General features: G+C 42.4%; 1 protein-coding gene across 11 annotated transcripts in view; it reads right to left on the reverse strand.

Annotated features, from left to right (window-relative positions):
• Positions 1-6,345: 6,345 nt before the first annotated feature.
• The window catches only part of COL23A1 (collagen type XXIII alpha 1 chain), a 354,065-nt gene continuing 342,980 nt past the window's right edge, over positions 6,346-17,430 (reverse strand). For 7 of the 11 annotated variants that reach the window (XM_033927623.1, XM_033927632.1, XM_033927626.1 and 4 more), the window contains 2 exons: positions 14,104-14,142; positions 6,346-9,667 (listed from right to left, as the gene is read on the reverse strand). In XM_033927623.1, coding sequence (XP_033783514.1) covers positions 9,614-9,667; positions 14,104-14,142 — 93 coding nt within the window. In that variant the 3' untranslated portion in view covers positions 6,346-9,613. Of the gene's footprint in view, positions 10,048-14,103; positions 14,143-17,430 lie in introns of all 11 variants that reach the window. The other 4 variants (XM_033927631.1, XM_033927625.1, XM_033927629.1 and 1 more) reach the window with 2 other exon arrangements.

Consider the following 17,430-nt stretch of genomic DNA (forward strand, 5'->3'; position numbering starts at 1 on the left):
AACGCGTGTTCAGTTTGATTCCCTTGACTCTTTGCGTTTTCAATATAAGTCACGTGAATGCATTTTCGTTACTATGGTTACGTTACCTCATTATATATAGTACTTATAATGTATGTACGTAAATGGTTGACCCTCCTATGCTTCACTCATACTCTGCCCATATCAATGCTCACCTGCAAAGTACACATCGTCAAATATTGGCACATGCGTACAGAATAACACGTAGCTGGAAAATGGTCATGAACATATGTGTGTACATGACTCGAAAACTGGCATTTACATGCATTCTTTTCACTTACATCTAGGGGGCTTCTTATAGAATTATCTCCTAAGGGCCAGATTCTATAAAGGATGCCTATGTTAGGCGTCACTAGGCACCCTAATCATGGCCGCCTACCATGCTTCACTTTGGGGTCTGCACGTAACCTTTTTTAATAGGTTTAAATGGCGTGGTGCCAGCTTTCAGCCAATCAAAATAAAAATGACCAATTAAGAGGCTGGCATTGAACTCTCAGGACGCCTAGTGGCACCTAAGTGGAAGCGCCCTCCAGTGCCTACCTGAAAAGTAGGCGTGGTCGGGGGCGGCGGAGAATAGGCGTGGTTGACTTAAGGCATCGTTAGGTGTCCGAGTTGGGTGCTGTTAAATTAGGCCTAGTAAAGCCTGGCCTAATATGCAGGCGCCTACCTCTAGGACGCCTAGTGACATCTAAGCCTACCTAAGTGCTGCCAGGCAGGATTGTACAAGTGGCATCTAGCGATTGCTTCACAACCGCGCCAAGCGGCACCTACAATGTGGGCACGCTTAGATGCCGTCTATAGAATCTGGCCCTAAGTGCCTTAGGGACTCTTATTTAAGTGGATAGGGTTTTTGCACCTACTGTGCTTTTTCAGCAAATTTTAAATGCATGCTAAGTGCAAAGGTTGTGTGGTAATTGTCGGTAAGAAGTCCGGCGTGTCCTCTATAGTTACTGCACTAAAAATGTTTTCTCATACATTAATACTATCTGAAATTAGTGCAAATGCACTTAATGCACCCATTCTAACTGCACAAAATAAGTGCTGTGTGCTAATTGCAGTGCGCAGTCCACGCCCATTCTCCTCCCAGTTCCCCTTACCACACATAAACCATCACGCCACTGCCGTAACAGTTGCCACACTTGTGCGATACAGCCTACGTTAATTTGCACGTTTAATGCACTTTAATAAAATGACTCCTTAGTGACGAATGGAGATATGACAACTTGAGCGACTCTAACTGTGATAAAGACCTGGGGAAAAGCCAGATTCAAGGAGCACCTGCTTAGGTGTGAAGACTCTTATGCCCAACAAGACTCAAATTTGGGGTCATCTGTTTTAAACTGATGAATATAGTGTAAAAAAAAGCATCATTACATACACGGTACATAAGCTTAATACAAATGATTTTTAAACCAAGTATCATAATATGAAATAAAATATTTTCTGTTACTGAACCTAGGGCCAGAGGTACGAAGTGCTTTTCTGATAAATAGACACCTGTTAGCGTACCTTGGCCCATAGCTTCTAGTGCGTCAGTTGAAATAAAAAATTACAGTTCGTTTCGCCATCCAAGTCTACCGTTTCAAACTCTTCTTTCCTTGGCTATGCAAAACAGTTCCTTCTCAACAGACAGCCCATTGCAACAGTGTCCATCACAGGTGACCTTGAGGCAAATCATCACTGCGAGTTTTATGGAAATATGGAAATCTTTCAATGTAGTTACATAAGGTTAAATGATTTCATTACATCTGCTGTACTTTAAATGGAACACTTCCTATTTATTCTTAGAACAAAGAAAAACTCTGCATTTATAATTTGGTATCAATAGATCATTGGGAGAGTGTGACGCAGTGGTTATAGCTAAAGCCTCAGCACCCTGAGGTTGTGGGTTCAAACCCACGCTGCTCCTTGTGACCCTGGGCAAGTCACTTAATCCCCCCATTGCCCTAGACAGACAGATTGTGACAGATTGTGAGCCCACCGGGACAGACAGGGGAAAATGTTTGAGTACCTGAATAAATTCATGTAAACCGTTCTGAGCTCCCCTGGGAGAACGGTATAAAAAATTGAATAAATATATAGTATGAAAAGCTTCAGCCTCTGGTAACCAGAGCTGGTATTGTGATGTCATAATGCCTCATTCCACCAATACGAGCCAACCTCATCAGTGATGTCATAATGGCTTGATTGTCCTATTCTTGGCTCACTTTTACTACATTTTGATTTCTAGAGTGGCGCAGTGGTTAAAGCTACAGCCTCAGCGCCCTGAGGTAGTGGGTTCAAACCCACGCTGCTCCTTGTGACCCTGGGCAAGTCACTTAATCCCCCCATTGCCCCAGGTACATTAGATAGATTATGAGCCCACCGGGACCGACAGGGAAAAATGCTTGAATACCTGAATAACTCAGGTGAATCGTTCTGAGCTTTCCTAGAACAGTATAGAAAATAAAATAAATTAAATTAATTAATGTCAGACAAGAGAAAATACGGTTGAGTGTGATTTCTTATCAGATGAAAACTTGCTGTCTTGCTGTTGTGCTCTGCAGTACTCTGTAGTACGTTCACAAGCCCAGGTTAATGCAGCATTAAAGTGTATCAAAATAAGAAACAAGTGGGGAAAGGGACTGGACGTCAGCCTTGGGGACAATAAACTTTAATTGTAATCACAAATAAATACTCAAAGGTATAGGTACATGAATATAATATCCTTTAAAAGTACACATATATAATGCCCTTTTTCGTTTTGACCTGACAGTCCGTGTTTCGGTCTCCAGGGGGAGGCCTGCCTCAGGGGTAAAGGAGTCAATCGTGCTCCCCCGTTGCTTCGCCAACTCTTTGCCAACGTTTGCGCCGTCTCCAACCCATGCGTTAGTTTTCAAGGGCCAATCACTTCAAAGAATGATGCTTGTCTGGGCGGTTGTATCCTTATGCACACAGATGCTCAGAGCTTAGAGTCCAGAGAAGAGCAACTAAGCTAATAAAGGGTATGGGGGACCTCTCATATACTGACAGACTGAAAAATGGGGCTTTTCTCCCTGGAAAAGCGGAGACTTAGAGGAGACATGATAGAAACCTTCAAGATCATGAAGGGCATAGAAAAAGTAGACAGGGACAGATTTTTCAAATTACGGGGAACCACAAGTACAAGGGGGCACTTGGAGAAATTGAAAGGGGAAAGGTTTAGAACAAACGCCAGGAAGTTCTTTTTCACCCAGAGGGTGGTGGATACATGGAACGCGCTACCAGAGGATGTGATAAGCAGGAGCACGCTACAGGGCTTCAAAGAAGGTTTGGATAGGTACCTGGAAGACAAAGGGATTGAGGGGTACAGATAGGAGTAGAGGTAGGTTATAGGGATAGGATTAGAGGCAGTTACAAAATTACTCAGGGACACTGATCAGGCAATTAGGCCTGATGGGCTGCCGCGGGAGCGGACCGCTGGGCAAGATGGACCTCTGGTCTGTCCCAGCGGGAGGCACCTTCTTATGTTCTTAACATTAAAAGACTCTTGCATATGTGACATACATGTAATCTATTCTAGGATATACTTATGAAGGGAATTAAAAAAAAATAAAATAAATGAAGTAAAATTCTGGAAACTCTCATGGCACACCACTGTGCCACGGCACACAGTTTGAGACACACACTAACTGCTGTCAAACTGTGTGCCTTGAGTAAATTCTGGGTGTGCCATGAGAGGTTCCAGAGTTTTGCTTTATTTTTGAAAAAATTCCCTTCATAAGTATAGCCTAGAATAGATGATATGTTCATAGAAACATAGAAAATGACGGCAGAAAAGGGCCACGGCCCATCAAGTCTGCCCACTCTAATGACCCACCCCCTAACTTCCTCCATGAAGAGATCTCACATGCCTATCCCATTTTTTCTTAAAATCTGGCAGGCTTCTGGCCTCAATTACCTGTTCGTCGCTTATGCAAGAGTCTTGCAATGTTATGAGTGTCTGTGTGCGTAAGGATACAACCGCCCAGACAAGCATCATTCTTTGAAGTGATTGGTCCTTGAAAACTAACGCATGGGTTGGAGATGAGGCAACGGGAGAGCACAAGTGACTCCTTTACCCCTCTGACAGGCCTCTCCCCCCTGGAGGCCAAAACACAGACCATGTTGGGTCAAAACGAAAAGGGACATTATATACATGTACTTTTAAAGGATATTATATTCTTGTACCTATATCTTTATTGAGTATTTGTGATTACAATTAATAAAGTTTATTGTTCCCAAGGCTGACGAGTCCAGTCCCTTTCCCCACTTGTTTCTTGTTTTGATCTGCTTTAAGTGGGGTTGTTTTCCTTGATCTTTTGTGGTTTGCATTAAAGTGTATGACATCTGTAAACATCAAATCATAATAGCAATAATGCATTTGGCATTTCTCTTAGTACTAGTGTAACAGAATCAGCCTTATTAGTACATATAACCATTGCAACTGTGCATTTCCATACAAATAGACATTGCTACAGACTCTTTATATTATATGGCATATTCATAAAAACCTGCAAATCTAAACATACTTCAAATTAAAGTTTTACTGGCTATCCTCCAAGAGCAGAGTTTGCTTTATTTTCCAACGTTAATACAAACTATGCCAAAGTGGTCTATAGGCAAGCAGCTAATATGCAAAGAAAGGAAAAAAAGGTTATGTAGGTAGTGAATAAGTCATGGTGACATTTCACGTTGGGATATCACTGTTAACACCTAGGCACCATCAGAATCCTAGAAAATAGAGCAGAGGGGACGTAAACCATCTTTGCTGAAGTTCTGTAAATGGCACTGAAAACCAGGCACCAAGAAACTCAGTGCTCGGCATCCTTTCTAGAATAGTGCCTAGTGGGGATTCTCACGCCTAACTTTGGGTGCCTGGACAAAATTGCCAGCTGAAACCTAGTGTAAATAAGAAAATATGAATAGCCCATCAGGATCAGACCAATGGATCACGCCCAGTATCCTGTTTCCACAGTGGCCAATCCAGGTCACAAGTACCTGGCAGAAACCCAAAGAGTAGCAACATTCCGGAATCCCAAATAATCCCAGCATTCCATACTACCGATCCCATGGCAAACAGTGTCTCAATAGCACACTATAGACTTCCAGGAAGTTGTGCAAACCTTTTTTCAACCCAGCTACTTTAACCGCTGTTACTGCATCCTCTGACAACACATTCCAGAGCTTTAACTATTCTCTGAGTAAAAAAAAAAAATATTTCCTCCTATTGTAACTTCATCGAGTGTCCCTTAGTCTTTGTAATTTTTGACGGAGTGAAAAATCGATCCACTTGTACCTGTTCTACACCACTCAGGGTTTTGTAGACTTCAATCATCTCTTTTCCAAGCTGAAGAGCCCTAACCTCTTTAGTCATTCCTCATATGAGAGGAATCCCATCCCCTTTATCATCTTGGTTGCTCTTCTTTCAACCTTCTCTAATTCAATTAAACACTCAAGGTGAGGTTGCACCATGGAGCGATACAGAGGCATTATAACAGTCTTAGTCTTATTTACCATCCCTTTTCTAATACCAAGCATCTTGTTTGCTTTTTTAGCCACCGCCAAACATTGGGCGGAAGGTTTCAGCATATTGTCTACGATGACACCTAGATATTTTTCTTGGGCGCTGATCCCTAAGTTGGACCCTATCATTTGGGTCATTCTTTCCAATGTGCATCGCTTTGCATTTGTCCACATTAAACTTCCTCTTCTACCTTCTCAGGCCATCAGCCATTTATTTCTGCAGAAATTTCATAGCATGTTTCAAACTCATCATACATAAGACCTCAGGGGCTACACTCAAAACTTATTTCATTTTACTGGTAGTTCAAGTCTACTGTAGCAATCCTCCTGATCGTTCTAGTCAAAAATCTTAACCATTCTTTATTTTATAGCCAAACACTTATCTTATCAGGCTGTTTGGGGCTCCGACATGAAGTCACATTTTGCAAAATTCTAGAATGAAACTGAGCTGATGGTGGATCTTTCTAAATGGGGATTCTCCTTGAGACAGCTGATTTGCAAAACACAAATTCATGTCGGAGCCCCAAACAGCTTGATAACTAAGATATGTGTTTGGCTATAAAATAAAGAATGGTTAAGATTTTTGAATAGACCAGTGAGGAGGCTTGCTACAGTACTACTTATCACTTATATAGCGCTGGAAAGCATATGCAGTGCTGTACATTTGGACATTTATAGACGGTCCCTGCTCGGAAGAGCTTACAATCTAACTTGACATGACATATAGGTTTGGGTATGCAGAACCCAAGGGGAGAGGAGTTAGGAGTCAAAAGCACTCTCAAAGAGGTAGGCTTTTAACTGGGCCTTGAACACTGCCAGAGACGGAGCCTGCCGTAGGGATTTGGGCAGCTTGTTCCAAGCATACGGCGCAGCAAGGCAGAAGGGACGGAGTCTGGAGTTGGCAGCCAAAGAGAAGGGCACAGAAAGAAGGGACTTACCAGCTAAGCAGAGCTGACCGGGGTGGGGGTGATCATAGGGGAAGATAAGTTAAGAGAGGGGTAGCCGAGTGAATACATTTGTAGGTCAGTAAGAGGAGTTTGAATTGTATTCGTAAACGGATGAGAAGCCAATGAAGTGACTTTAGGAGAGGGGGAACGTGAGTAGACTTGAACTAAAATGAAATAAGTTCGAGTGTAGCCACTGAGGTCTTACTTATGATGAGTTTTCCTGAAACTTGCTATGAAATTTCAGTAGAAATAAATAGCTGATGAACTGAGAAGGTAGAAGAGGAAGTTTGTTGGAAGTGAAGTATAAGTGACTTGGATCCTTTCTGTATGAGACATGAAAATATAACTCAGTCATTAAATAATCTGGATTGCTATTAAGGGGGTACAAGAACAACAGGATTAGGGGGCTCCTTTTACGAAATGTGCGGCTTTATCGCACGCACATTTTTAGCGTGCGCTAACTCCCGCGCTAGCCGAAAAACTACCGCCTGCTCAAGAGAAGGCGGTAGCGGCTAGCACGGCCAGCAAATTAGCGTGCGCTATTACGCGCGTTAAACCGCTAATGCGGCTTGGTAAAAGGAGCCCTAGGTGTTGTTTTCACCTCGAAAGACCACCTCTGGCAAAGTGAACACAGTATGGTGGAACTCAGTGGTCGTATCATGTTGATGGGCAAATAGCAATCTGATTTCTATCATTATGAATTAAAGTAACGATAGACAGATGCTGCACAATGCAGGCCCAAATCAATAAGACAAACCAGAAAGTTTTTTTAACTATGAGAAATCTACGTAAAATAAGAAAATTCTTCAACACAGAGCAATTCAGGCTAATTGTCCAATCCCTAGTCTTAGGTCTACTGGACTACTGCAATTCCCTCTATCTACCACGCCCTGCCAACATGCTAAAACAACTCCAGTCAATACAAAACACCGCTCTCAGACTGATCTACTCTCTGAGAAAATACGAACACATCACCACTGCCTTCCTAGACTCTCACTGGCTACCAATACAAGCACGCATTCAATTCCAATTCTACTGTCTATTGTTCAAAGCATTAAACGGCTCTGCCCCCTCCTACCTAAACAACCGCCTAAATCAGATCCTCACCACAAGACAAAGAAGAACCCTGACCCCATTTGCCTACCCTCCGCGCAAAGGCACTCAGCGCAAGATGTTTGGCAACCTTCTTGCGACGCAAGCAGCGAAACTTGACCACTCCATCTCCAATCTGCTGACGGCAACGGTCGACCTCAAAACATTTCGAAAAGAAATCAAAACCCTGCTATTCAAAAAATTTATCCAGATACCTTAACCCTCCCCCCTCTTCCTTCTCCTCCCTGGTAAAATCCCCTCCCAAATCCTCCACTTTGGTAATCTCTTCCTCCTCAAAATTATCAACCAAGAATACAGTTCCCTAAAATGTAATGCTCCCTAGAAATGTCCAGCATTCTTAATTGTAATCTTACCTAGAAAAGTCCAGTCATTTTACTATCTAATTTGCAAGTTCTCCTGGAAATTTCCAGCTATCTTACCTCTTTTGTAACCAAAAAACCCCCCAAAACAATTGTAACGTCACTGGAAATGTCCAGTTAGCTCTTTTGTAATCCGCCTTGAACTGCAAGGTATAGGCGGAATAGAAGTCACTAATGTAATGTAGTTGTCTGGCATTCCCAAATAATAATTACAGGACCAGGAACCATTCACTTGGTCTCCAGGGCCGGACATGCTTCAACTGGCATTTTCAACTGTGGAAGACAAGATGTGAAGCTGAGATGACGGGTCCTCATTTCTGTAACTATTATATCAAAATACATTTGAACTGGTGACTAAACATGGGAGGGGTAATTTCATACAAGCGTGTGCCTGTGTTTAGGTGTACAGAGGTGCCGGATTAGTGCATATTCTATACAAAATAGACACACAACTGTGTACATACGTGTTCTAGAAATAAGTACATAACTCTGTAAGTTAACAATGTAACTTTGGGCCTCACTTATGCTCCACTCATGGGTATATCCACCTGCAATATAGTGACAGAATAGCACTTAGGCACATATCCAGCCTGTAAACACATATATGCACACATAAGCATATCTGTGTTAGTATTCTAAACATTTATGCATATAACTGGTGTGTAAATGTTAGCACTTACTATAGAGGATTCTCCTAGGACAAGCAGGATGAGTCAGCCACATATGGGTGTTGTCCCAACAGCTCCCAATTTGCGGAAAACTATGTGCTGACTATCTTGCTGTTCACGGAGAACCTACGTTACAGGTAAGTAACTACACTTTACCCCATGCTGTGCCACAGTTTCTGTTACTGAATAATCACTCTCCTCCTACCATTACATTTCTGTATTGCCACGAGTTGTGAGCAGCACTTTACAGAAACGTACATATAAGGGAAAGTCCCTGCCTTATGGAGCTTACAATCTAGTCAAGATCCACAAGAGGCTTGGGTTACAATTGAGAAGCTTTGGTGGGACGTAGCTGAGGTAAAGGGATAAGGTAACGAAGACAGTAAAATTTTCATGCTCTGAGAATCCACACGATCTGATTTCTCCCAATGAAAAACTATAATGCACGTTAACTGAAAAAAAGAAAAGAAAAATAGCCCATTTTCTCTTATAAGAGTTATTAATAAGCGTTGCTCATTCTCCTCGAGGCAGGCAGAAACCGGAAGATTTGCAGCATATGAAACCTAAAGAGCTGCTTGGTGCTGAGACGTTTTCCAAATTTCCACCCCTGTGCTTTCAATGACGCAGTAATGTGCTCACCTGCCCAGAACGAACCCCAGCCTTAGAGGAACCTCTGACAGGCTGATATACAGTATATACCAGGGCACCAACACCAGTTTCTCATTTACTGCCCTAAAACCTCCAGCCTGGAAGCGTTGATGATGGCATCACGCTAGGAAGTTAATTAACAACCGTTCTAAAAACTTTCCTCTTGCAATACATTTTAAAAACGCAGCTGTAATTTTAACATCCAGGGACCTGGTAAGTTTTGACTCGTGAACAGCGAGATGAGGCGCCAGGAAAGAAATGCATTTCACCCTTCTCTTGCACTCTGACGGTCGCCTCTGTCAGCCTGATGCAAACACTTCACAGCTCTTTCTCCTCTCTATGGCACTTGGACCGTTTTTTTCTTTTTACCTCTTCGCTTAGGTTTTTCGCCCTTTTGGGGGGGAGGATAAAAAATACACAGTGAAATGTCAAGTTCAGAAGAACTGTTCACACCGTCTGGCAGCTTCCTCCACACAGCGCAAGATACTCTTAACAAAACATGCTGTTGTAACGTTATTACACTTGTTAGTTCATGTAGCAGCAGTTCCACGTGGCGCTCAAATCCACATGCAGGTATGCTGGTTACCAGTCCAGAAGGCACACATTCAACTTCTTCTGGATCTCGAGACGTAGTAATATTAGAAGTCCAAAACATTACTGCATCCAGTATAAAAGATCAATATATTATTGCTTTGGTTTGTACACAGATTCAAAGATCAAAAATATATCACAGTCATATGTACACACTCCATGCCCAACGGTTAGAGATCACTGGAAAAGAACACAGTCAAAAATCATTAAAACAGGAAATACCATTCATAATAAGTCACTTTTTTAAATAATGGAACACAAGCTTTCAAATATAGTGGTACCTCGGAATACGAACGCCCCAGAACTCGAACGATTTGGAATCCGAACTTTGTTTTTTTCTTAATTTTTGCCCCGGAATCCGAACGCTGCTTTGGCATCCGAACTGCAAGCGGTGCTCAGCCCAAAGCTTCCCCTCCGACGCAGCTTCCTGTTTCCACCTGGGAGGGAAGCTTTGGGCTGAACACCTCTTGCAGCTGCCGATGCCGATCTTGCTATCTTGCCGCCGGGGGTCCCGATCTTGCTGTTTCTGCCAGGTAGGCCCGATCTTGCAGAGTTTGTGGGACCAAGGAACGGATTAATCCAGTTTCAATGGGAAAACTTGTCTTGGAACTCAAATGGGATTCTGGAACGAATTAAGTTCGGATTCCAAGGTACCACTGTAGAAGTAAATGTCCATGCTCGTGTTACAAAGCCCTTTCATCTTTCTGGCTTCAAAACATGTTTAAAACAAAAATAGGACATAAAGTATGATTGTTGCAGTTGTCTGGGTCTTGCCGCATCTGGGTAGGTAGAACCAACATTTCAGCCATCATGATGTGGCTTTCTTCAGGGCATCCTGAAGAAAGCCACAGGGTGCTAGGAATTATTACAAAAGGGATGGTTAACAAGACTAAAAATGTTATAATGCCCCTGTATCGCTCCATGGTGCAACCTCATCTGGAGTATTGCATTCAATTCTGGTCTCCTTATCTCAAGAAGGAAATAGCGGTGCTAGAAATGGTTCAAAGAAGAGCGACCAAGATGATAAAGGGGATGGAACTCCTCTCGTATGAGGAAAGACTACAAAGGTTAGGGCTCTTCAGCTTGGAAAAGACACAGCTGAGGGGAGATCTGACTGAAGTCTACAAAATTCTGAGTGGAGTAGAACGGGTACATGTGGATCGATTTCTCACTCCATCAAAAATTACAAAGACTAGGGGACACTCAATGAAGTTACAGGGAAATACTTTTAAAACCAATAGGATGAAATATTTTTTCACTCAGAGAATAGTTAAGCTCTGGAATGCATTGCCAGAGGTTGTGGTAAGAGCGGATGGCGTAGCTGGTTTTAAGAAGGGTTTGGACAATTTCCTGGACGAAACATCTATAGGCTGTTATTGAGAAAGACATGGGGGAAGCTACTGCTTGCCCTAGATCAGTAGTATGGAATGTTGATACTCCTTGGGTTTTGGCCAGGTACTAGGGACCTGGTATGGTCACCGTGAGAACAGGCTACTGCATTTGATGGACCATTGGTCTGACCCAGTAAGGTTATCCTTATGTTCTTATAGTCTTATGATGGCTAAAATGTTGGTTCTACCTACCCAGCTGTGGCGAGACCCGGACAACTGCAACAGTCATGACGCCAGCTGCGGAAGCCTAAGAGAAGACACAAAATATATAAGCATAAAAAATTAACAAAATGGAGTCAGATTCTTTTAAATGCAAATAGATTATGAGATAAATTTAGTTGGCTATGTGTCTATATTTATCTTCTCATGTATATTAATCAGTGATAGGTCTGTTTCCATTTTGAATAATCCAAACATATTATTTGGATCATTATGTCAATACGATGCTCAGTAATGGTTAACCAAGGACAGAAAAATTGGGTTTATAATAGCTTTTGGCATTGCAGTCAATCAATGAAAAATATCATTAATATTGTGAATCACAAACAACAATACTATTATGGGTCAAGGATTGGTTTTATATCCCATCAACATTTGAAAAGAACTGCTGAAAGCTCATCCCTCATCACTGATAGGAGACTCCATTATCACATTAAGGGAGGGGAGAGATACTGAAGTGCATTAAAAGTTGGCCTTTTAGAGCACCTTAATTTACCATGGGTGTGACTAGCATACAGTACCTCAATACTGCAGATTGGACACACCCAAAGCCACATCTAAAATGGGTTGGCCAATCTAATGTACAGGCCTCTCCCTTTCTCCTGATGCCTACCCCCCACCCCTCATCTTAACTGCCCCACAGCCCATTCCTTTCCAAAAACTATTTCCCGCCCTCCTCTAGGCCTTTCTTGAGAAATCCCTGTGATCTAGGGCGTTACAGGACTGGAGCGAACCCCTGTCATTCCTGCCCCGCTGGCTCTGTGATCCCTAGTGGTAGTCCTGCAATACTACCTCTGAGAATCAAATTGCCACATGAGTCTTTTTTTTTTTTTTAAAGGAGGGGTTTGTGTGTGTGTGTGTGGGGGGGGTAGCGTTGAGAGTTTTTGGTGGCATGAAGGGGAATATTAGGAAGGTGTGTGTGTTGAGGGGGACATTAATAGGAAAAGAGACTTTGACATTAGATTGGGTGGCTGCTTAAGACGTGGCCCAGAATGCTCCTGGCCATGAAAATTAATGTCAGTTTTAGGGTAGCATTATTTTTCCAGGGTATCATTTGATTTACATAGTAATGAAGTGTTTTGCATTTGTTGCATCTCATTACGGTGTATCCTGTATAAATTAATGTGTCACATTACCTTAACCCATATTACTGTAATTTAATTCACATTAAGGGGAGAAAATAATGTAGTTTATGGTTGTGATGCACCTTAATAACTAATCCCCTAAAGTTTGCTGATTCAGTGCTGAAGGCATACGCATTGCTGTCTTGAGATAAAGATGCATAATGAAACAACCAGTGGCCCATTAGTTGTTTATGGTAATACATACCATGCTAGATATGATGTTTGAAAGCTGTTGGAAAACCATCTGGTCCCACTGAATATCCACTTTAGGGCTCACCAATGTGATTTTACCAGGAAGGAGCCTCTCTTGCCTGATTAAATCATTTAAAATATTGACGCCTACATCCTCGGGCAATATGAAAACTGTGCAAACTGACTTCCAAACACTCATGGGGGTTTTCTTTTTTTAAAATCTGGAACTTAAATCTGACCCTTAAAACACAGCAGCTGCCTTTCAATGCCTTCCATTTTATTCCTTCATAGAGCTCTTGGATAATTTTAGAAAAATCTTGTTTCCCTTAAATTTACAAGTTCAATTATGGGGTGGGAGGGGGAGGGTATTTTTATTGTTACATGTTGTATAAGTATTGACTATATGATAGATAAGGGTGGGGAGGGAGATAAGAGAATATTATATGTATCATTGTTGATTATTAAGTGATATATTTATGGTTATTTGTATGGACATGTTATCACACTTATTATAAGTTTAAAAATGAATAAAGATTTAAAAAAAAAAAATTTATTTTATTTTTAAATAATAATAATTTTATTCTTATATACTGCCATACCGAAAAAGTTCTAGGCAGTTCACAACAAGGTGATACAGATATAGATAAAATACAAATTAGAATAATGGAGTAAGATGTTAGCATCTTTAGATGAGGCTATGAAACTCATAGTTTAAAAAATAGCCTTCCTCATGGTCACTTGTCAGCTGTTCAAGCCTCATATTTCTCAGGGCATCAGTTTGGCACTTGAATGGATATCTCATGATGAATTGTAAAGCACTAGTTCATTTTTCTCAATGGTAGGAATAGCCAAGCTGGGAGACACTTTTTTTTTTTTTTTTTTAAATGTCAGTTATTGTATTTCAGCCTAGCTGTAAAATTTACACAAGGCAGCTGCTGTGTTTTAAGGGTCAGATTTAAGTTCCAGATTTTAAAAAAAGAAAACCCCATGAGTGTTTGGAAGTCAGTTTGCACAGTTTTCATATTGCCCGAGGATGTAGGAGTCAATATTTTAAATGATTTAATCAGGCAAGAGAGGCTCCTTCCTGGTAAAATCACATTGGTGAGCCCTAAAGTGGATATTCAGTGGGACCAGATGGTTTTCCAACAGCTTTCAAACATCATATCTAGCATGGTATGTATTACCATAAACAACTAATGGGCCACTGGTTGTTTCATTATGCATCTTTATCTCAAGATAACCCGCTGCATTAATAACAGCCAAAAACAAGCATCCAGTAACGCCAAATGCTCTCATCCACAAATACAAACCTTGTGCCAGCATCCCGGAACAGGCAGGCCATCTAGCCCCTGCACAAAGGAAAGAAAAGAAGCTTAGTTTTCCCATACAAAGCAATGTAGATATCGCACCGAAAGACGCCAGACAAATAGGAAAATGTCATCGTTCTCAAACTCGGGTAAAACAAACATGCAAATGCCACATCCATCAACAGAAAGGTGCATTGCACTGCCGCAAAGAACGGCAGCCAGTTTTTCAATGTGCCAATGCTAATTTCAAGTTTATTGCATTTGATATACCGCGTACCAGCAGGGCCGGATTTAGATGAAAAGAGGCCCTAGGCTATTCCACTTATGAGGCCCTTTCACCTCCCATTTTTAAGTTTGTAAATTACATGAGAGATAATAAAATACATCATTACTGTGATATATATCAATATGTTAAATGAAACATGTTGTTATTGGTACAAACCTTTATAAAAAATGTGACACGATCCACGTTTTGCCTCTCTCCCCGCGGGGCTGGGCTTTGCCCAGCTGTTTCCAGACTGACGTCTTTCCCTCCCCGATCCTCCTCCCAGGGTGAGAAAAAGAAAGGGAGAAGCCGAGTTGACGCCCCGTTGCGGCCGGAGCCGGTTCCGATCCCGAAGCGGAACCGAGGTAACCGGGGAGCGGCTAAAACCTGAACCGGAGGCAGGATCGGACCGGGAACCTGGAGTCTCTATGGCAGCCCTGAGGGGTCCTTTTATTAAGGTGTGCTAACTGATTTAGCACATGCTAAATGCACTGGTCGCTGTACATGAAGAAGGACAAGGTACTACTCGAAAGGGTCCAGAGAAGAGCGACTAAGATGGTTAAGGGGCTGGAGGAGTTGAGGATTAGAGAAACTGGGCCTTTTCTCCCTTGAACAGAGGAGATTGAGAGGGGACATGATCGAAACATTCAAGGTACTGAAGGGGATAGACTTAGTAAATAAGGACAGGTTGTTCACCCTCTCCAAGGTAGGGAGAACAAGAGGGCACTCTCTAAAGTTGAAAGGGGATAGATTCCGTAGAACATAAGGAAGTTCTTCACCCAGAGAGTGGTAGAAAACTGGAATGCTCTTCCGGAGGCTGTCATAGGGGAAAACACCCTCCAGGGACTCAAGACAAAGTTAGACAAGTTCCTGATTGAGAGGGGACAAGATCAAAACATTCAAGGTTCACCCTCTCCAAGGTACAGAGAACGAGAGGGCACTCTCTAAAGTTGAAAGGGGATAGATTCTGTAGAACATAAGGAAGTTCTTCTTCACCCAGAGAGAGGTAGAAAACTGGAACGCTCTTCCGGAGGCTGTCATAGGGGAAAACACCCTCCAGGGACTCAAGACCAAGTTAGACAAGTTTCTGTTGTACAAGAATGTGTTCAAGGCTAGTCTCAGGGTGCTGGTCTTAGACCAGAGGGCCGCCGCGTGAGCGGACTGCCAGGCAGGATGGACCACTGGTCTGACTCAGCAGTGGCAATTCCTATGTTCATTATATTTTATGGGCACCTTAGTATTTAGTGTACCATAGTAGTTAGGGTCTAGAACAGGGGTGGGCAACTCCGGTCCTCGAGAGCCGGAATCCAGTCGGGTTTTCAGGATTGCCCCAATGAACATGCATGAGATCTGTTTGTATGCACTGCTTTCAAGGCATATTCATTGGGGAAATCCTGAAAACCCGACTGGATTCCGGCCCTCGAGGACTGGAGTTGCCCACCTCTGGTCTAGAACAGTGGTTCCCAACCCTGTCCTGGAGGAACACCAGGCCAATTGGGTTTTCAGGCTAGCCCTAATGAATATGCATGAAGCAAATTTGCATGCCTATCACTTCCATCATATGCAAATCTCTCTCATGCATATTCATTAGGGCTAGCCTGAAAACCCGATTGGCCTGGTGTTCCTCCAGGACAGGGTTGGGAATCACTGGTCTAGAATATAGACTGTTTCAGATGTCTGCTCTTGTTCCTAGGTTAATTTGTTAGTTACATCTATTTTCCCATGGAATTTTCTCTTGTCTCCCCCACTAATCATGGACTATAATACAGTAAAAGAATTTGCCTTCTTTTTTCTTTAATTTGTGCTAATGATGTAATTAGCCTTGACATTGTTTTTTTGTAATTTTTTATTCAAAGTTGTTCTTTGAAATATTATTTAAAAGCAACATTTTTTTTAAAAACTATACATTTTAATTTTTAGCATGTGGGTAATCTGCATCAATCACAAAATCACTGCAGGATGCTTGAGCGGTAAGGCATATTTTGCTACCGTCAGTCCATGTCACTGCTCCCCACAGCTTGGTACAAGGGCCCCAGTGAGTTACACTAGAAGCACACCAAACAGCTCAACCTCTTCTGAAATATGCCAGTTTGAACATGCTTTTGGCAAGGGCTGAGCATGTTTTTCCTTTTGTTTTGGGAAAATATGAATGGAATTTCCTTTTGCTCCTAAACCTTGGTTGGCAGAGCATAAAGTAATAAAAGTCAATAGTGCAGTGTTTATCTGGAATGGCTGGAACCGAGATCACTTTAGATAACAGATTTTTCTGATCAGAGAATTTTAGACAACAGCAGGTGTTTGTTTGTTTTTCTAGTTCAGATAATAGAGCAGGGATTAGGGGGCCATAATTTTTTTCCTGAATGAGAGTCTGATTAACAGATCTTTGGATAAAGAAGGCTATACTGTACTAAAGCCATCATCATTCTGGATGTCAGGGCCAATCAGAGCCTTAGGCCCCTCCCTGGGGCCCGCCATATTTAAGAAGCGGGCCGGATGGCCGGAGGGAGCAGGCATCTCTCCGGCCAGCCCTCTGGAGTAAGGTAAGGGGGAGGAGGCGGTGGTCATCGGAGGTACAGGATGTCCGGGGGGAGGGAGAGTGGGGGTTGCATTGTAGCAGGAGGGAGTGGGCAACTCTCCCACTGCCAGGGGGGTGTCGGGGGGGGGGGGCGTAGCTTGGCAGCAGGAGGGAGTGGGCATCTCAAAATACACGTTCATGCAGATCCAAATAGTACAAAACACTGCAGCTAGATTTCTAATGGGAAAATCAAAGCAGACGGGTGCCGCCCCGCTATTGAAAAGCACTACACTGGCTCCCGTATGACAGCAGGGTGAAATTCAAGATCACGTTGCTGATACACAAACTCATTCCTCTTTCAGAACCGCAATACCCAACAAACAGAATAGACAACCATAAACTAACTCGCGCACTACACTCGAGCCTAGAATATCCTCCTTCAGAGACATCAAATACAAAAGTGTCAGGAAAAGGACACCAAAAAGTTCAAGAAAGGGATAAAGCTGATACCCCTCACAGAACACTTTAGCAAATAAAGAAACAATTAGCA

This window comes from Geotrypetes seraphini, chromosome 18 (assembly GCF_902459505.1).
Source record: "Geotrypetes seraphini chromosome 18, aGeoSer1.1, whole genome shotgun sequence".
NCBI lineage: Eukaryota > Metazoa > Chordata > Amphibia > Gymnophiona > Dermophiidae > Geotrypetes > Geotrypetes seraphini.